Source organism: Coenobita brevimanus, chromosome 85 (genome assembly GCF_032717465.1).
Source record: "Coenobita brevimanus isolate Jiangsu-jjx chromosome 85, ASM3271746v2, whole genome shotgun sequence".
Lineage (NCBI taxonomy): Eukaryota > Metazoa > Arthropoda > Malacostraca > Decapoda > Coenobitidae > Coenobita > Coenobita brevimanus.
This window is the reverse complement of record NC_137038.1, coordinates 14518557-14540463: the sequence shown is the minus strand read 5'-3', so window position 1 is coordinate 14540463 and position 21907 is coordinate 14518557. Positions and strand designations below refer to the sequence as shown.

The 21907-nt window shown below is 40.5% G+C and overlaps 1 protein-coding gene across 1 annotated transcript in view; it reads left to right on the top strand.

Annotated features, from left to right (window-relative positions):
- The window catches only part of P5CDh1 (delta-1-Pyrroline-5-carboxylate dehydrogenase 1), a 156177-nt gene that overhangs the window by 45689 nt on the left and 88581 nt on the right, over positions 1-21907 (top strand). The window contains exons 4-5 of the mRNA XM_080280638.1: positions 10968-11156; positions 12207-12325. Coding sequence (XP_080136764.1) covers positions 10968-11156; positions 12207-12325 — 308 coding nt within the window. The remainder of the gene's footprint in view (positions 1-10967; positions 11157-12206; positions 12326-21907) is intronic.

Here is a 21907-nt window from a genome sequence, read left to right as displayed (position 1 = left end):
TTTCGTTTCTGTTTCTTTGTGCTGAGGGATGTAATTTTGGACTCTCACTTCATAAAAATCACAGAATTTTCTATATGTAACATTTAAATCTTATCCTCTAAACTCCTTTTCCCTATCTTTTTCTAAGAAGTACTTCTTTAGGTCATGATAGTTACCCTTTTGTAGTTTGGACTCTTTTTGTAACTTTGTACTGGTAACTGTCATATGCAATCCTGAAGTTGCAATTTAATCCTCCTGGGCATGTTGACGAGAATCGCGTTCCATGTTTTTTTTTTTGATAAACGCACATTGATGTGAATCGCGTGAAAAAGCAGAAAAAAAAAATGCCAAAAATTATGTTTTCGGCCGATTTGCGTCAAATTTTGATGCGTTCTAGCATGCCAGTCTCGCCTCCAAAGTAAATTCTTGGCAACACTGTGACTGCTCTGATGAGGCAGTGCGCAGCAGAAAAACCTCAGTACCTCACGACCAGCCAGGCTATAGGATAGCGCTGCTGTCAGTTGTCCCATTAAATCCGCCATTTTCCCCCTCCCACCCGAGGCAGAAGCCATTATTGAAATATTGTGATTGTACAGTGCTTTTGACTATACTGTGAAGTGATTGTGTCTGTGGAACATAGATATATTGTTTGTAAAGCATTGGGGCCCATTATCAGCCGTTAGGCCTAGAGGCAAGAGTTTGGTTTGTTAAAGCAGGGTTTCCACTCTGCTTCACCCTGTCCGTAAATGATGTATTTTACCTTTATAGTGAAGCCAATACTTATATTTGTGAAACATGTAGTGCCTGGATTAGTTAAATAACTGACCTACCATAGCAGGCATTATGTACGCCATAGAGATATGCCATAATCGCTAAGGGAACAAGCTATCACGAACGCCATAATCAGGAAGGGAATAATAGAGGAGGTTGGGATGGAATCATGTGATAGTTGTTTATATTGCATATAGTTTAGTGTGAAATATACGTATAAAATAATACAGTGAGTGTTCATCAAGGAATACTGCGTGCACTGACTGACAGCGCAAACCTGGCGCAAGGATCAGAGACAACAAATACGCCACACAATCACAGACTTCAGTGAAAAGGTATTGTACCAATCTCAGACAGTGGTATACTGCGTATGGTTTAGTGTGAAACATACGTATAAAATAGTGCAGCAAGTGTTCACCGAGAAATATTGCATTCATTGACTGACTTAGCGAAAACTTAGATCAAAGATCAGAGACAAGAAATACACCACGCAGCCACATATATATATACGTATGTCGTGCAGCGAAAGTTCGTGGAGAAATCTATTGTGTGCATGATGCATGTGTTAGACAAATGTAGCGCGAGGAGGAGAGAACAAATATGCCACACACACACACACACACACACACGGACAGCCACAACTGACAGATGTGTCTCCCAACAGCTCCCAGGCCCAGGCTGCATACCTTAAGTAGTTTCCAGGAATTATGTTTATCCTGTCTCCTATGGTTTTGTTTTAAGTTTAAAATATTGTAAGTTAATATAGACTACCAACAATGTAAAGATTTATTAGGAAGAATATGCATGAATGTTTGTAGTATTTTCGGTATTAGCTGTTTTTGTTACAGTAACCAACATCCAACATGGCCGAAAATGTAAACACTGAGGGACTCGAATTTCCAGGATTTGACAGAAACACTAATATCATGTTGGGTCTGGTTAGTACTTGGATGGGTGACCGCCTGGGAACACCAGATGCTGTTGGCATAACGTTCTCCCTGCGTGTCAAGTGGGGTTGGTGGAGGATTAGTGCCTCTCCCTGTAAAACAATTAACTCTAAGCCGTTGGCCACCCCGTTTGGGATACATGGCATCTGGCAATGAATGAATGAATGAACTAATATCATGGATCTGGTTGAAACATTGATAATGAGGATTAGTGAACTTGAAAAGAAAGTGGAGAATTTAGTGTTAAAGGACGTGTCTGAGAATACGGAATTTACTATACAGAGTCTGATCCAGTCCAATGAGACGGCGAATGAAGAAATCAGAAATTTGAAGCATGAAAATGTTGAATTGAGGAGGAAACTAGAAGAGAGTACTAATAAAACAGAGAATGTGAGTAGTGTATTAGAAGAATATAAGGCAAAGTGGGCACACGTAGAAGAAGAACAGAAAGAAGTGGTCAGCTTAAGAGAAATCATCCAGGAAGAAAGGGAAATGAACAAGAAAAAGATGGAAGAAAATGTAGGGAAAATACTGAAGAAAAAATAGAAAATAGTGAGAGAAACTGTAGAAGGGAACAGATGCGTGGTAATATTTGGAAACAGGGAAGAGGAAGAAAAGGTTAGATTCGTGAGACTCGAGAGAGACACGAACCTGGTGAGAGGTATATTAGGCAAAATTGACCCTGAAGGAGACAAGTGGGTAAAAGAATTTGAGGAAGTAAGGAGGATAGGGCCTTTTAGGAAAGGGAAAACAAGACCAATGAGAGTCAAGTTGACATTAGAAAGTTTAGTAAATGATGTACTCAAAATGACCCGGAAATTAAGCAAAGAGGCTGGAATGGAAAATATTATAATAAGAAAAGATTTAAATGAAGAAGAAAGAGAAGTTTTAAAATCATTAAAGGATCAAGCAAAGGAAAAAAATGATAAGAGGACAGAGGAAGATTGTAATACTTTTTTTTGGAGTTTATTGGATATGAAAGTAAGGAAGTGGTATATAAGGAAATAGAAGCAAAGGAAACTAAGGGGGATAGCTGTGAAAGATTAGAAATTGAGGAAGTAGTACTGACGGAGAGAAGAAGATAAGAGGGTATAAAAAACATGAAAAATAATTTAAAGGTGATATACACTAATATTGATGGTTTAATTTCGGCCAGGCTTGAAATTAATGATTTCTTGAGAGAATATGAACCTGATGTCATGTGCTTTATAGAGACCAGATTAAGAGAGGATATTGATGTTCATTTGGGAGATGGTAAATACAATCTGTGGAGAATAGACCGAAAAGAAAAAACGGGAGGAGGAGTGATGATAGCAGTGAAGAACAACATAAATGTAGATACCATGGAAATGAGAGAAGGCAGGGCTGATGTGATATATATGAAATTAGAAACTGGAGAGAAAGTCGAGAGATATGGCGGTAGTGTATGTTCCCCCTAAGACAAGAGCATGGAATGATGACGAATATCATGAGATGTTGTCAGATGTCTATCTATCTATCTATATACCTAGGCTGCTTCCCCCAAGGAAAGGGAGGTAGCCGAGACAGGACGACTCACTCTCCATTTACTCATCCATTCAAACACATTCATTCGCATCTTAGCCCCAAAGGGGAGAACGGACAGATCCTCACCGCACCACACCGCACAAGGGTCAACTGGGCAATGCAATCAGTGACATCCGCAGCAGGGCCCGACAGCAGAACTGGTTTACCCCTGCCACATCATAACAGACCCATCCCCTTACCCGCACCTGACCTGACTAGCTGATCAGACCAAATGCGGGAGAATATCCCCTCAGGGCTGCGTCATCACTTATTCATTCACAATTTCTCTCCATTTATTTCTGTCACGCACAGCCACTCTTCCTTGCTCAACAGACATCCCTCTCGCATCCAGCGCTCTCTTCACACTGTCCATCAGATATAGCTAGCTTTTTACAAAAAATAATTGAGAAAAGCAATAATATAATTTTGGTGGGTGACTTTAACTGTAAAGAGGTGAACTGGGAGGAATGGGACTCAGGAGGCAGCGAGGACTCGTGGGGCACTATATTATTAAATATAATAATGAATAATGTGATGACGCAATGGGTCAGGGAAGAGACACGGTTCCGAGGTGAGGACACACCAGCAAGGTTAGATTTACTGTTTACCAAAGAACCTGATGTAATAGAATCATTAAAATATTTCTGTCCTATAGGAAAAAGTGATCATGTGGTCATTGAGTTCCAGATGATAATAGGGAACGTCGAGCCAAGAGACGAGCTTCATAGACAGGGAAGATACAACTTTGGGAAAGCTAATTTCACAGGACTGAGAAACTTTTTTGAAAATGTGGATTGGAGAAAATCCAGAGAAACAAGAGAGATACAAAGGAAGTGGGATATCTTTCTAGACCTTGACAATTTGGGAGTGGAAAAATTTGTACCAAGAGTAAGAGGGAAAGAAAACAGGAAAAAGGAGTGGTTTAATAAAAGGTGTATGATAGCAAAAAAAGAAAGAGATAAAGTGTGGAACAACTGGAGAAAGAGGGGCAACACCAGAACAAAGGAAGAATATAAATGAACTAGAAATGATTACCAAGAATGTGTAGAGAAGAAGAAAGGAATTTTGAAAAAGGTATAATAGACAAATGCAAGGATGAACCCAAACTGTTCTATAGATTTGTTAATGGCAAATTGAAACAAAGGAAAGGAATCACTAAATTGAAAGTAGGAGAGGTCTATAAAGATGCAGCAATGCAAGCTGAAATAATGAACAAATGTTTCCAATCAGTTTTCACTAATGCAAATGAGTTTGTGGAAGGGGAGGGAGTCACTAGAAATGTACCGGTGATAAAAGATATAAAAGTGGAGGTACAGGAAGTGTATAAATTACTGGAAACTCAAGATGTAAGGAAAGCCCCAGGACCTGATGGAATTTCTAATTGGGTACTGAAGGAATGCAGAGAACAACTGGCAGATAAAATTCACAGTTTAATCATGTGTTCTCTGGAAGAGGGGAATGTGCCACAAGAATGGAAGAGGGCAAATGTGGTACCAATTTATAAGGGAGGAAACAGGGAAGAACCCCTGAATTATAGACCAGTGTCTCTAACCAGCATGGTCGCAAAATTGTGTTAGAGAATCCTGAAAGACAGATGGATAAAATATCTGGAAGAGATGAATATTTTGGCTGAATGTCAGTTTGGATTCTGAAGTGGAAGGTCATGTGTTTCTAACTTGTTGAGCTTTTACTCAAGAGTGAATGACGTGGTACAGGAGAGAGATGGTTGGGTGGATTGTGTGTACTTAGACTTAGAGAAGGCCTTTGACAAGGTACCTCATAAGAGACTAATGTGGAAACTAGAATATTTTGGAGGACTGAAGGGGAAACTCCTGAAATGGATGAGAGACTTTTTGAGAGGCAGACAAATGAGGACAGTAATAAAGGATAGGATGTCTGGATGGAGGGAAGTAACAAGTGGAGTCCCCCAAGGCTCGGTGTTGGCGCCAGTAATGTTCCTGATTTACGTAAATGATATGGTAGATAGAGTGAACAGTTATGCAAGTCTGTTTGCTGATGATGTAAAGATCTTGAGGAAGATAGAGGTTGAAGAGGATTGTATAATGCTGCAGGAGGATCTGGATAGGATACACGATTGGAGCCGGACGTGGGAAATGAAATATGTAAAGGAATGTAAAATATTGGAAATGGGTAAAGTACCAAGAGGCCATCATTGACTTATTTGTTGGGTAATGAATTAATCACTAAAATGAGAGAAGAGAAAGACTTAGGAGTGCTGGTCCAAGATAGTTTGTCATCTGAAAAGCACATTAATAAGATAGTTAGAGAGACTTATAAACTCCTGACTAACATAAGAGTAGCATTTCATTATATGGATGAGGAGATGATGAAAAAATTGATAGTGGCCATGATCCGCCCCGGGTTAGAATATGCAGCGGTAGTGTGGTCCCCACACAAAAAGAAAGATATAAACAAGATTGAGAGAATACAAAGAACAGCAACCAAAATGGTCCCCAGTCTGGCAGACCTGTCATACAGAGAGAGGCTGGAAAAAGCTGGATTTGCCTTCCTTAGAGGAAAGGAGAAAGAGAGGAGACATGATTGGAGTGTTCAGGACCATGGTGGGAGTAGATAAAATTGACCGAGAAGATCTGTTTTATGGGATAAGAGAGCAACAAGAGGACACAGAATGAAATTGAAAAAGTCAAGCTGCTTGAAGGATATCGAGATATATAGCTTTCCTTACAGAAGTATAGATTTATGGAATAGCCTGGACAAAGAGATCATCCAGTGTAAAAACTTAAACGAGTTTAAAGCTAAATTTGACTTACTGAGAAACAGCGATGGGAACCCACGAGCATAACATATTTCGTGTGTATCTCAGTTAGGTATATTGGGTAAATACATAAAGAGGGTATATAAAACGACACGGACAGCAAGAGCATACAGAGATTGAAGGAGTGGACTTTCTGACCACCACTTGGTGGTGGTGAAAGTCAAGGTTCAGGTGCAATTGAGGAATAGAAGGAGGGAAGGACAGGAAGTAGTAGTCCATACAAGGAAGGTAGAAAGGTTGCAAGATGATGGAAAAAAGGCAAAATACAAGAGAGAAGTTGAGGAGTGTTTGGATAAATATGATTTGGAGCAGATTGTGGAGGTGGAAAGAGTATGCAAAATTTTTACAGAAGAAATCTGTTCCGCATGTGAAGTGGTGTGTGGGGTGAAGAGAAGATGAAAGGGGATGCAAGGAACAGCATGGTGGAATAAAGAGGTGAGGCAAGCTGTGGCACAAAAAAAAAGGATATAGTGAGTGGATGGGAAGCAGAGGCATGGAGAAAGTTGAGAGACGGAAGAGAGAGTTATGTGGAGGGAGGAAGAGAGAGGTGAAAATATTATTAAGGAGAGAGTAGATGGAGAAATTGGAAGGAAATTGAGTGCAAAATGGAAGGAATGTAAAAGATGTTCTGGAAGGAGGTAAAGAGAGTTAGATGGAGTGATAAAGAAGTTAGTAATAAAAATGGGAGATTGATAGTGGTGAAGGGAGAAAAAGTGAGCAGATGGAGAGAACACTTTAAGGAGCTGTTAAACAAAGAGAATGAAAGTATTGCGAGTATAAGTGGCTGGGGAATGACTGGGAGAAGGAGGGTGGTGAGAAAGGATGAAGAGATTGGTTGGATGGAAGTAGTAGAAGCAATGAAGAGAGTCAAAATAGGGAAAGCCATAGGAGTTGATGGAATGTGTGGTGAAATGATGAGTAATGGGGGAGAGATAGCACGGTAGTAGAATGGATATGGAAGATGTGCAGATTGTCTTAGGTGGAAGGTAGAGTCTCACAGGATTGGAAGTCAGGTATAATTATTCACCTGTACAAAGGAGAAGAACAAGGGGGATTTAGGAAGGGAAAAGGGTGTGTAGATCAGATATTTGTTCTAAGATGTTTAGTGGAGAAGTATCTAGAGAAGGGAAGGAAAGTGTACGCTGCCTTCATGGACTTGGAGAAAGCTTATGACAGAATAGATAGGAAAGGTATGTGGAAGGTATTAAGAATATATGGAGTGGAGGGGAAATTGTTGAGTGCTGTGAAGAGTATGTACGAGGGAGCTAGGGCTACGGTGCGAGTGGATGGTGAGCTGAGTGAGTTCTTTGATCTCAATGTGGGACTGAAACAGGGGTGTGTAATGTCTCCTTGGCTGTTTAATATATATATGGATGGGGTCGTAAAGGAGGTACAAGGTAGGGCAGTGGATGTGGGGGTGGCCTTAATGAATGAGGGTGAGATTTGGAAGCTTCCGGTGTTGCTGTTTGCTGATGATACAGTATTGTTGAGTGAAGATGAATGGGAGTTGCAAGGTTTGGTGAATGAATTTGGGACAGTGTGTAGGAGGAGGAAGCTGAAAGTTAATGTAAACAAAAGTAAAGTTATGGTGTTTGAGAGGAATGAAGTCACAGAGTGTGCAGTGAGGTTGGATGGTGAGGATATGGAGAATGTGAGTGCATTCAAGTACTTGGGTAGTGTGATGAGTAAGGATGGAACTTTGGGGGATGAAGTACGTGAAAGGGTACAGCAGGGAAGGAAGGTTGTTGGCACACTGAAAGCAGTGATGAGAAATAGGGAGGTGAGTATGGAAGTTAAGAAGTCACTGCATGATGGTATTGTGATCCCTACCCTGACGTATGGAAGCGAGGCGTGGACCTTGCAAGAGGGGAACAAGTCAAGAGTGAGAGCAGTGGAAATGAGTTACTTGAGAGGAGCATGTGGAGTGACATGGAGGGACAGGTTGACGAATGAAGAAGTGAAGGAACGTTGTGGGGTAGATGTGGATGTGGTTGAAAAGATTAGGAGAAATACACTGAGGTGGTTTGGACATGTGGAGAGGATGGAGAATGAAAGACTGACTAAGAGGGTGTATGTAGGTGAGGTGGAGGGAGGGAGAGGGAGGGGTAGACCGAGGATGAGGTGGAGGGATGGAGTTGAGAGGTATATGAGGGAGGGGGGGGTGAGTTGGGGGGAGGGGAGTCAAATGGTGGGTGACAGAGTGACTTGGAGGCGTTTTGTCTGCGGCCACCCTTTGCGGGATTAGGGCGTCGGGCTATAGATAGATAGATAGACAAAGGACAAGGGGAAAAGAAGTGTATGGTAATCATAGGGGCATTTGTCTTCTTAGAGTAATTGGCAAAGTACAGTATATGGTAGGATACTTATTGACAGAGTTAGGGAAGTAACAGAGGAATTAGTTGGAGAAGTATAGGGAGGTTTTAGGAAGGGAAGAGGTCGTGTAGTTCAGATATTCATCCTTAGGTCTTTAGTGGAAAAGTTTCTAGAGAAGGGAAAGAAGTTATATGTTGCCTCCATGGATTTGGAGAAAGCATATGACAGTGGCTGGTCAACAAATGTGGAAAATGCTTGGAATATGTGGAGTTAATAGGAAGTCGTTCAGTGCCGTGAAGAGCATGTATAGTGGTGCTAAGGCTGCAGTGTGTGTGAATAGTGAACTATGTGAATTTTTCTGCCTGAATGTTGGGACGAAACAGGGATGGGCCATGTTTCCATGGTTATTCAGTCTGTATAATGATGGGGTTATAAAAGAAATATAACGTAGAATAGTGAATATTGGAGCGGCCCTAATGAGAGAGGAAAGCATTTGGAAACTTCCTGTATTGTTGTTTGCAGATTATATTGTATTGTTAAGTGAAGATGAAGGGGAACTGCAAGGCTTTATGATTGAGTTTGGGAGAGTGTTTAAGAAGCAGAATCTAAAGGTGATTGTATGGAAGAGTAAAGTTATGGCTTTCGAGAGAAATTAAGTCACTGAACATACAGTGAGGTTGGATGGTGAGGGAATGGAAAGTGTGAGTGCATTTAAGTACTTGGGTAATGTGATGAGTTAGGATGGAAATTTGGAGGATGAAGTGCTTGAAGGAGTACAGCAAGGAAGAAAGGTTGCTGGTTCTTTGAAAGCAGTGATAAGGAACAGGGAAGTGAGCATGGAAGTAAAAAAGTCGCTGCCTGATAGTACTGTGATACCAACACTAATCTTTGAAAGTGAAGCTTTGGACCTTGTTGGAAGGACTCAAGTCAAGAGTGAGAGCAGTGGAAATGAGTTATTTGAGTGGAGCATGTGGAGTTACATGGAGAGACAGACTGACATATGAGGAAGTGAAGGAGCATTGTGGTGTGGATATGGATGTGATAGAAAGCATTAGGAGAAATACATTGAGGTAATTTGGCCATATGGAGAGGATGGAAAATGAGAAACTGATGAGGAGAGTGTATGTGAGTGAAGTAGAGGGGGTGGGGAGAGGGAGTGGAAGGCTGAGGATGAGATGGAGGGATGGAATGGAGAGATATAAGAGAGAGGGGGGTGAGCTGGTGGGAGGGCAGTGAAATGGCAGGGGACAGGACGTCATGGAGGCAATTTGTTTGTGGCCACCCCTTACAGGATTAATGTGTCTGGCAACAGAGAATGTTTTTGTAATAATTTACAGGACATTATGATTCCTAAATATATGTTGTTGATACAAATGGAATGAATTACTAGTACTCATTTTATGATGGTAGGTGGTAGCATCCATTAGCCATTCATTTGGTGTAGTGCTCCCCATTCTCATTCAGTCTCTGTGTCTGCCTTCCTCTCATCCTATTTCCCTCCAGTCACTTTTTATTACTCTTCTTTGATTTTCATGTGATGCTACACTGAGTGAAAAGTCTGTCCCAAGAAATGATTTGCAACACTGGGTGGTAACCATATAACCAAATTATGGGATGAAGTGAGCCTGCTATGGTGCCCATGTTAACTGGGTGTAGAGATGCAAATGCAGTGGTTATCCAGGAACCAAACCTCCACAATATTCCTCACACCTCACTGTGGTGAGGCACTGCCAGCTACAAGGGAACGTCAGTTCACTGCATGGGACAGCCCTGCAGATCCAGTTGCTTCCCTGGAATTGATGGGTCTGCTTTGCAAGATAGACTAGGGTTGGTCAACAGCAACAGCTCATTATCATTGATGCTGACATTCCAATTTTTGTACTAGTAATAAAAAAAAAAAAAAAAATCATGCAGTCTTCCTGTGACCACTGTGGATGTGGATGTATGGGGGTTGTATACTGAATAGGGGGAATTTTTTGTTTTACTGTTCTCTTATAAATTATTTGTAAATGAATTGCTGTAAAGTTATTCTTTACATTTTTAACTTCTGTAATTAAAGGCTTATTTAATAATATGATTGAGCTAAATCTTGCTTTTTCCCAGCCATCTATTCTCTTAATCTTCTCAGGCAGTATACCTCATCACTCAACCCACACCCTGCCCCCATGACTCTATACATACCCAAACTGCCTTCTCATCCCTGCCAGTGGTGGTTTGGAAAATGAGCTGATCAACACAGGATTCACACTTTACCAAGAGTGGAATGATAATGCTGCCTGTATTATGTGGAAATGCACAAGGGTGTACAGATATATGTTTGTTGTTGTATCTGTAAGCTTTGTTTTCTTTTAGCAGCTTAGATGGCACCACTCTACATTTTAATTCCATATGGGTAATCTGTATTGAAGAGTGCTCTGGCTATCTCACTTATGATTGTTATGATGGTATTAGCAAGGGTGTTCTTCACATGCCAGCAAGTCATTTCAGTCATGCTCATTAAATAATTAATCAACTTTTTGTCAAGTATTATACACCCTCTTTCAGTGAGTCTTTGATCATTGTTTAGCAACTCACTTCCATCCTCACATAAGTTTCCCACTCCCTTCTTTCATCAGTGTTGGGTATTTTGTGGAGCCAACCATCGTAGAGACAAAGGACCCCAAAGACCGCATCATGACTGAAGAGATCTTTGGTCCTGTCCTCACTGTTTATGTGTATCCTGATGCCCAGGTGGACAAGATGATTGACCTCGCCAATACCTCCACACCCTATGCTCTCACTGGTGCCATCTTTGCACAGGATGAGTAAGTACAGTAAATATCCATCTGCAAATATTCAGATTTACAGAGCATAGGAAGAAAAGAGTTAGCCAGAAACATGGTAGAAAGAAATAATGGTTCAGCTTTCAGTAATTGATGTACTGGTATCTATCATCCAATGATTTCTTGCTCCATACAGGAATCCAGGTGCCTAGGTCTAGGCTGCATAGACATATAAGGTGAGAGTGGCCAGTCCCAACCCCTGAGTTGTATGTAGCCAGAAAAGCTTAACCACCCCTTAGACATAAATGCACTGGACCACATCTTTGCCTTAGCCCACTAGAGCACCATCCATCCATTTAGTTATATGGTTACCACCCAGCACAGTCAGTGGTTTGCTGGACCACAAGAAACCATTTGGTTTGCCACTCACTGTAGTCACCTGAAGGTAGCATTTCATCAGGTGCCTGAATGGTGGGTGTATAGATTTATTTATAGCAAGAGAAGTAATCCAGAAAATTATTAGGTATATGTGACAACATCAGCACCTCTTCGGTGGACAGGTTTGTCTGCTGTTTCAATATCATGTTTTCATTGCTGATTAGTTCAAGACTGTGAAGGAAGTCAGTATGAAGTTAACATCCATGAATTAAATGATGAAACAAGTCACAGCCAAGTCCTATAACAAGCAAATGATAACATATGATACACATTTACAATACTGTACAGTACTACATTTGTCTTTGTGGTAATAACAGTGTACTGTATATTTACACTATTTACAGAATTTACATATTGGTGTATTATTATCTGTTGGAACTGAGGAAAAAGAATGCTACCAGTACCCATGTGTTTTGTGCTTGGCAATGGAAAGAGTAGGAGTTAGTGCCTTAAAACCCCTTCTGTATTGTTATAGAAATATATTGACCTTATTTCCCATACATGTTTTGCAAGCATGGAAGTGTGGGGGATTGTACATGGAACATCTTTTATCCCCAGATTAGGCTCCAAAATGTCAGAGAGCTTTGCTTTAATCTGCTGATCTTACATGAACAAGAATACCTGAGTGAGAATTATGTATCTAATTTTTACCAGGGCATGGCTAAACAAAGCAACAGATGCACTGAAGGATTCTGCAGGCAACTTCTACATCAATGACAAATCCACTGGCTCTGTGGTGGCCCAACAGCCCTTTGGTGGAGCACGCATGTCTGGTGAGTCAAGAGGGCTGGGGACAGGGGTGGGTGATGAACGAGGGTGACAGGAGAGGGACAGCTGCAGAAGGGAAATTGGTACCTATATGGTTGTTTATGTTGTTATTGCCTCAGATTTATCTGAAACGTTAACCTGGTGGACTGCAGACTGAAGCTTCTCTTGCACTAAACCAATCTCTTCTGGGGGGATAGGGAGGAGCTGAACATTTGTTTGACTAAGCAGAAGGGCTGCTTCTTCATATTGGTGCCACTACATGAAGGTATCCACTGCAGCACTTGGGTATATTGTAAGTCCTTGTTATAGGTCTTCATTTATTTGGGGCTCTGCTGTTTGGTGGAATCCATGATGTATTTGCCCAGTTTCTTTTTCTTTCTTCCAAACTCCTCACAGTTTGGTGTATTGCTGCTACCAATACGATTCACTGAACTGATATATCGCTGATATATATATATATATATATATATATATATATATATATATATATATATATTGTTACGGAACAGAGAAAGATAATGTACACATTAAGTGAGAATACTAAGAGTCACTACTGTCCCATAAAGTTCCAGGTTCAAAACAAAAGAGTTAGGTAAAATTACAAGTTAAAGTTTAATGCTCAAACTAACAACAAAACATTCAGGACTCATAAGGATAATGTAATGGCAGAAAACAGGTTAAATATATGGTTAACTGCAATAGCCTCTATTAACACGAAATTAGCAAGAGTAAATTTATCTAAGTCAGCCCTGTTAAAATGAGATACCAGATAATACTCAGTGAAGGCCAGATATATTATTACAGATACAAACTATTATTAATGATGGCTGACAACAAGAACCCCACACAAATTACAAAAGCCCTACTAGGCCTTATGCTACACAGTACAAGAAAAAATGCAACAACAATTATACTCAAATTACACACAGCTGCTAGATGGTTGGAGACTTCCTGAGAAACTCACAATAATAATAACTGTACAGGGGAGGACAGAGATGTGAACAAAATGAGGAGTAGATCTAAGTGGCAATAATGCAGAGACTGAGCCCATTATATAGGGGCCAGCAGAGCTTGATACAACTTGTAAGAAGGACGCGCAAATGAAGCCATAGGGGACAAAGAGCTGACAATCCTGCTCTGAACAACAGAAAGAACGACTTACTCTACTGTAATGGTAGAAGGGGGGGACTGAGGCAGAACACGCTCGTGATCAAACATGCAGCATACTGTATGTTAAAGTTACACAAAGGATGATGAAATCATAGGCTATGTAACACCTCCCCACAAAGAAAAAGAAATTTACAAAGGAAATTTCTTATTACTCTAAAACAATCTTTCTAAAGTCTAGATAAGCAATCTGCAATAACATTTTCTTTCCCCTTGACATGTTGTATGTCTAATGAATACTCCTGAAGAAGTAGACTCCATCTTGTCAATCTCTGATTTTTATCTTTAAACTTACTAAAGAATTTCAGTGGGTTATGATCGGTATAAATGATTATGGGGTCAAAACCAGAACACAAATAAATTGAAAAATGCTGTAAACCCAAAATCAAGGCCAAAAGCTCTTTCTCAACAGTTGAGTAGTTCTTTTGAGGTGGAGTGAACTTCTTACTGTAATAAGATACAGGGTGTTCAATACCCTGATCATCCTCTTGCAGCAAAACAGCCCCAGCTCCTGTATCACTTGCATCAACAGACATCTTAAAAGGCTTAGCAAAATTTGGAGTAGCGAGCTCTGGCTGACTTAATAGGATAGCTTTAAGTTTGTTGAAAGAGGATTCACAGTTATCGGTCCAGACAAGTTTAACTCCCTTTTTCAGTAGGTCTGTAAGTGGTGATACAAGAATTGAAAAGTTAAGAACAAATCTCCTGTAATAACCTACCATTCCCAAAAATCTTTGTAGCTCTTTCCTACTTTTAGGTCTGGGAAGATCACTTATAACCTGAACCTTAGCTGCTGGTGGTGCAACATGTCCATCACCAATTACGTACCCAAGGTACTGAACTTTAGCTTGACCAAACTCACACTTTGATAAATTAGCTACAAGATTAGCCTGAACTAAACGGTCAAGAAATTTACTGACATGACATAGGTGATCTTTCCAGTTGTCACTGAAGATTAATACATCATCAATATAAACAACACACCCTGCCAAACCCTCTGTTACAACATTCATGAGCTTCTGAAATGTGGCTGGTGCATTCTTCATACCATATGGCATTACAGAACATGCAAAAGTCTTTCCTAGTGTTACAAAACATGAGATCTCCCTAGCACGTTCAGTCATAGGTACTTGCCAGTATCCCTTAAAACAAATCAAACTTACTTATGTACCTAGCCTTTCCGATCTTGTCTATGCAATCTTCCACACGAGGGAGAGGGTAAGTGTCTGTTTTGGTTATCTGATTAACACGTCTGTAGTCAATGCAAAGCCGCTGTGACCCACCTGGCTTAGGGACTAGAGTGACAGGAGAACTCCACTCGCTCTGACAGGGCTCAATCATCTTGTGGTCCAACAGGTAGCCAAGCTCCTTCTCGATGAGAGGAACTTTCACTGGGTTCACACGGTAAGGAGGCAGTTTAATTGGCTTTGCGTCTCCAACATCAACATCATGCATCAACACAGTGGTTCTTCCTGGAGTGGCACGGAACACTTGCGGGTACTCCTGCAGTAATGCTGAAAACTCCTGCCTTTCCTCGGGAGGTAGATGAGAAAGCTTAGTCTGGAGATCATTCATGATATCAGGATTCTTCCCCAAACTATCACTCAGGCTCATACTGCATGGGAGAGCTTCACTTGCAGACTCGGGTGGAACAGCTACAGTGCAGACTGGATTATTTTCGTCCCGCCTGTGATATAACTTTAGCATGTTGATGTGACATAGTTGCTTGTTCTTTCTACGATCTGGTGTGGCAGTGACATAGTTGACATCACTGAGTTTCTTCTACACGAAATAAGGACCACTAAACTTGGCTTGAAGAGGTTGCCCATGAACTGGTAGCAGAATCAAAACCTGATCTCCTGGCTGAAAGTGGCGTAACCTGGACTTCTTATCATACCAAGTCTTCATCTTCTCCTGAGCAGCTCCTAAATTCTCTCTCGCCAGCTGTAAAGCAGTGGACAGCCGTTCTTTGAACTTCATCACATACTCCAGCAGTTTGACGTCATCTTCCTCCAACAGCCAGCATTCCTTGAGTAGCTTAAGGGGTCCTCTTACTTCATGGCCAAACAGTAGTTCAAAGGGTGAGAAGCCCAGTGATTCATTTGGAGATTCTCTTGCAGCAAACACAACGAATGGCAGACCTTTATCCCAGTCTTTCTGATGTTCCAAACGGTATTTCTTGAGCATCGATTTGAGTGTTTGATGATATCTCTCCAACGCTCCTTGGGTCTGGGGATTGTAAGCTGAACACGTGATCTGGGTGATGCCCAACTCTTTCAGAGACTGCTTGAAAACATTTGACATGAAATTACTTCCTCGGTCTGACTGTACCTCCTTGGGCAGACCAAACTTTGTGAAGAACCCTAGCATTTCCTTAACCACGTTCTTTGCTGAGATATTTCTAAATGGAATGGCTTCAGGATAACGAGTAGCCATATCAATCAGGGTCAGCACATAAGAAAATCCTGAAGAAGTTTTAGGAAGAGGGCCCACAATATCCACCAACACACGGGTGAATGGCGCCTCAAAAGGAGGAATGGGAACTAGAGGTGCAACCTTGTCAGTCTGATTACACTTCCCCACAACTTGACAGGTGTGACAAGACTTACAATACCAGGAAACATCCCTGAAGATACCTGGCCAGTAGAAGTGTTTCAAAATGCGTGCCACAGTCTTCCTCACTCCAAGGTGTCCTGCCAAACTGGAATCATGAGCCACTCTAATGATATCCTGCCTACAAACACGAGGGATGACAACTTGATGTACAACCTCCCATTCACAGTCGGCTGATGCTGTTGGGGATCTCCACTTCCTCATAAGTACTCCTGACTTTATATAATAACAAGTAGAAGCACCAGTTGACTCTTCCTCACTGCAAGCAGAGTTAGCTAGACCTTTCAACTCAGGGTCAGCAACTTGCAACTCAACCAACTCTTGACGAGACAAATTATCAACACTACGGGGTACTGCCTCATCTGGTGAGTGGTCCAAATTAGCAAGAAAAGTGTCAGCTAGGATAACATCATCATCATCATTATCCTCTAAATCACCAGTAACTTTAGACTTAGCCCTAGTGACAGCACATGCAGGGAACGCATCAGGGACATCACAATCCTGGGACGCAGCCACTGGCTCAGTAGACAACTGAGGAGCTGGACACACTTGACTTCCACCAATATCATTTCCAAGTAAGAAAGTTACACCTGACATTGGGAGTGTCTCAACCAACCCAACCATAATGGAACCATTAGCAAAACCAGACTCTAAATTCACTCTGCACAGAGGGACAGAGTAGTAATTATTCCCTACACCTTGTAAGATTACAGTTTCATCAGAGGAATTAACATTAGAGCCTAGAACACTGGTCAGCATAAGGGATTGGCAAGCACCTGTATCATGATATATTTGAACTGATTTCCTGTCATTACTGTCCAGAGGACTGACAAAACCATCAGACAGGAAATTAGCACATGAACTCTTGAGAGTGTCACCCACGTTACTGCTCAAAAGAGGAGCTCCATCATGAGAATTTAAGTTACCCCTCAAAGCAGGTTCAGTTAACTCGGTTAAAGAATTCTGGGAACTCTCAAGGGTGGACACTAGACCAATTGACTTAATATTTAAAGACTCCTTATTGTTCACATCACGCTGTCTCCTGAAACATTTCTCCGTAGTATGACCAAGCTTACTACAATAAGTACATTTACTTTTCTGAAATCTAGAGGTGGAGCTGGTATTTACTTCCTGAGAAACATCATCTTTATTCTCTTTCCTGTTACCTGTACTCTGAGTAGAGGCAACGTACTTACTCTCAGCTTTCCCTTTTTCTTTAGAATATCTCTTGTGAGTGAGAACATATTCATCAGCTAAAACTGCAGCATCAGACAAATTATCTATTCTTCTCTCATCAATATATAGGCTTACATCTTTATAAATACACCTTTTTAAGTCCTCCAGCAAAATCATCTGCTTAAACTTACCAAAATCAGAATCCACATTCTTAGAATTTAACCACTGCTCTAACAGATCTTCTTTGATTTTTGCATACTCAACATGGGATTGCTTATCTTGCTTGTAAGTTGTCCTAAATTTTACTCTATAGGCTTCAGGAACAAGCTCATAGGCCTTAAGAATCAAGCTCTTAACTACATCATAATCATCAGATTGATCCTGAGGCAAAGATGCATAAGTTACTTGAGCTTTACCGGTGAGAACAGTTTGAAGGAGTACTGGCCAATACTTTTTAGGCCAATTAAAACCTGTAGCTACCCTCTCAAACAACTGAAAATACTTTGTTAAATCAGATTCATTAAAAGGAGGGACAAGTTTAACATTTTTAGCCACATCAAAATCATCAGAGCTAGATGATCCAGTTCCACCTTGTTTCATGCGATACTCATGGTCTGCCTGAATCCTGGCAAGTTCAACTTGTGCCTGAGCCTGTACCTGTGCCTCTTGAATACGAGCATTTGCCTGAAATTCAGCCTCCTTAGCACGGGCCTTCTGCAGGGCTAGCTGTAACTTAGCTAATTCAATCTGCGTTTGCTCATTTCGAGGAGTTACATTAAACAAGCTTTCATTAATCATGTCAACAATTTGATCTTTAGAATGATGAGAGCGAACAGCAATTCCCAATTGTTGAGCAACAAGCTTAAGTTCATTCTTTGTTCTGTTTTCTACATCACACACTGTTTGCACATTTGACAAAAAATCTTTGGCTTCATCAAGTGTAGAAATAGTAGACATCATGAATAAATCACAGTCACAAAATATCAAGCAATATCCTTATGATAATATCCTGAATATCCTGGCGAGGTCGCCAAATTTATGTTATGGAACAGAGAAAGATAATGTACACATTAAGTGAGAATACTAAGAGTCACTACTGTCCCGTAAAGTTCCAGGTTCAAAGCAAAAGAGTTAGGTAAAATTACAAGTTAAAGTTTAATGCTCAAACTAACAACAAAACATTCAGGACTCATAAGGATAATGTAATGGCAAAAAACAGGTTAAATATATGGTTAACTGCAATAGCCTCTATTAACACAAAATTAGCAAGAGTAAATTTATCTAAGTCAGCTCTGTTAAAATGAGATACCAGATAATACTCAGTGAAGGCCAGATATATTATTACAGATACAAACTATTATTAATGATGGCTGACAACAAGAACCCCACACAAATTACAAAAACCCTACTAGGCCTTATGCTACACAGTACAAGAAAAAATGCAACAACAGTTATACTCAAATTACACACAGCTGCTAGATGGTTGGAGACTTCCTGAGAAACTCACAATAATAATAACTGTACAGGGGAGGACAGAGATGTGAACAAAATGAGGAGTAGATCTAAGTGGCAATAATGCAGAGACTGAGCCCATTATATAGGGGCCAGCAGAGCTTGATACAACTTGTAAGAAGGACGCGCAAATGAAGCCATAGGGGACAAAGAGCTGACAATCCTGCTCTGAACAACAGAAAGAACGACTTACTCTACTATAACGGTAGAAGGGGGGGACTGAGGCAGAACACGCTCGTGATCAAACATGCAGCATACTGTACGTTAAAATTACACAAAGGATGATGAAATCATAGGCTATGTAACAATATATATATATATATATATATATATATATATATATATATATATATCAACCTGTGGCACCCTCGGGGATGCATAGGGCCTCGATGAACTCACACCACCACATCCTATCTTGTGCTAACTCCTCAAGATCTCCCCAACACTCATCTCCAGCTTCCCGTCTCATTGTCCTCACCCACTTCTCTTTTGGCCTTCCTCTACCTCTGCTACCAAGTGCCATCCACCCTGGTGTACCTCGTACTATTCCCTGTCTCCTATACACATGTCCTAGCCACTTCCATCGCGAGAACCTAACATATTCATCGACCGGCTGCACTCCCGTTATTTCTCTAATTCTACTATTTGGTATCCTTTCCCACCACTTAACTCCTAATATTCTTCTGAGTGCTTTGTTTTCAAACACCAAGAATTTATTTTCCATAGTCACTGTGCTGTACCAAGACTCGTGTCCATAAATTAAGATACTCCTAACCATTACCTTATAAAGTTTGATTTTTGTATGCACAGAAAAATTTTTATTATTCCAAATATTTTTAAGCATTCCCATTGCCTGACTAGCCTTCTTTAACCTTTCCTCGAATTCAAAGTTCAAAGAACCATGCTTGGCTATAAATAAGTACCTAATATATATATATATATATATATATATATATATATATATATATATATATATATATTTTACCAAACTATGTACAGTACAGTACTGATATTTACTGTTGATATCGGGATATTGGATATGGATGGGAGAAACATTAATATGATTTTTATTGAAGATTTCGTTCATTGCTTTGCCTGATTCAGTGTGAAGGAATATTGTTACCCAGACACCTGTTTTGTAACTTAACCCCTCCATGGCCATCGGCGTCGAATGACGTTTAGCCGGTCAGTGGCAGCAGGCGTCGTTTGAGCGCGGCTTATAAAAAACTGCAAAAATTTTTGGGAATGTTCTGAACGTTTTCAAACTGACCTACACTACACTCCCATACACCTCATCAAGTAGTTCAAAGCCTGCAGCTGTGATGAGTGGTTTTTTTATTTTTTCACTCCTAGCCATGCCTAAACAAGCACAACTACACCCATTATCTCGACCCAGGCAAAACATATCATCTTTGTCCTCTCTTGCAAAACACACACAACCACCTGCTTACGATTATGAGGTAATACAGGCACATACAAAAAAGACATAATTATAAGTGAAAAATACATTTTTGTCTTGGTATCTTTACCTATTTGCTCAGGTTTGCTGTAATGGTTTGGATCAATTGATGCAGTGCAACTTATAGAAAGCTGAAAATCTTCGGGAAGTGAACGAAAATCTGGGACATGAGACTGACCTTGACGTCACACTTTCACATATCATCTGTCAGTTCACCACCTGCTGTCATGACGAGTGGATGTATGATTTTTTCCCTCGTGGCCATGCCTAAAAACACATAGTTACACCCATTATCTCAACCCAGACAGAAAATACAACCTTTTTCCTCCCTTGCTAAACACATACAACCACCCTGTTTACGAGACAGCAATATATATTGCGAAAATAACAAGGTTAAATGGTAAAGATGAACGTAAAATGATAGAGAAAGATGAACATGTTATTACGGAAAAAATACATTTTCCCCTGTCTGTAAACTTATTTATTTCTGCTTTGTATCTGTATTCATAATAATTAAACTTCTGAAACTGCATTACGATTCTATTTTTAGCCATGCTTGTGGTGTGCGAGCTCAAAGTTGCGACTCAACCTCCACATTGCTAATCGGATCTGACCCTCCACTTTATTCTCCTGTGGCAGAGTCTAACCTTGGAGGAGGTGCAGTTTTCTCATTTAGGACCGAGAATTCAACTCTTTTGCTCCCTTTTCCAAGCATGGACACAATGATAACATAAAAAATAACACGAAACTACCATAAACATATTTTATATCAAAAAGGTGAAAAAGGATTCATAAATATTTTTTTTTTCCAGCCATTCCTAACAGATTATGTACTGAAATCATTCAATATCATCATATCTCATATATGCATAACGTTCCAGCACCATTCTTATTGTTTTGGGAGGTAAAAAAAAAAAAATAACAACACCTGCCCAGTTGCGTTGTGGCAGTGCCCCTGGGCGGCGATATCGGTTGCCGATATTTCTGCAACTTCTGCGCTCCACTGCAAGCCATAAAATGCGTCTAGGAAGCTGGGATTTGCACTGTTAGGTGCATCTGAACTTTCTCTTCAATATGGCAAGAAAAAAAAAAATCAATTTTCGAAACTTAAAAAAAATGACCCCGGCTTCGGCCTGGTGTGCACGGAAAATTCCGGGCCTTCAGCCACGGAGGGGTTAGTACAGTAATCTCTCGATTATCCGACGTAATAGAGCCAAAGACATGCCTGGATACGGGCAAAATCCAGACACAGAGGAGTATCCTCTACTGTACCCATACCCTGCCTATACCCAACCTACTACCTATACCCAACCTATATGTACAGTACTCTTCCTAATTTTGGCAGTGTTCTCTGGTCTTCCAGCAGTATTTAGACATCAAAACATACATGGAAATCTCCAGTGTAATGCTAGACACTAAGAAAACATTGCATAAACAGCAGAAATCCACAAATATCCAACCTGTAATGTACAGTACCCCTCCTGATTTTGGCAGTGTTCTCTGGTGTTTCAGTTGTACAGTACTTAGACATCAAAACACGCGTGGGAATATCCAGTATAATAATAGACACTAAGAAAGCTGTAAACAAATGCCCACAAATAAAAAAAAAAATCTGTGAAGATGACAGTTGCAATAAGTATCTTTAACCCTTCCAAGAACC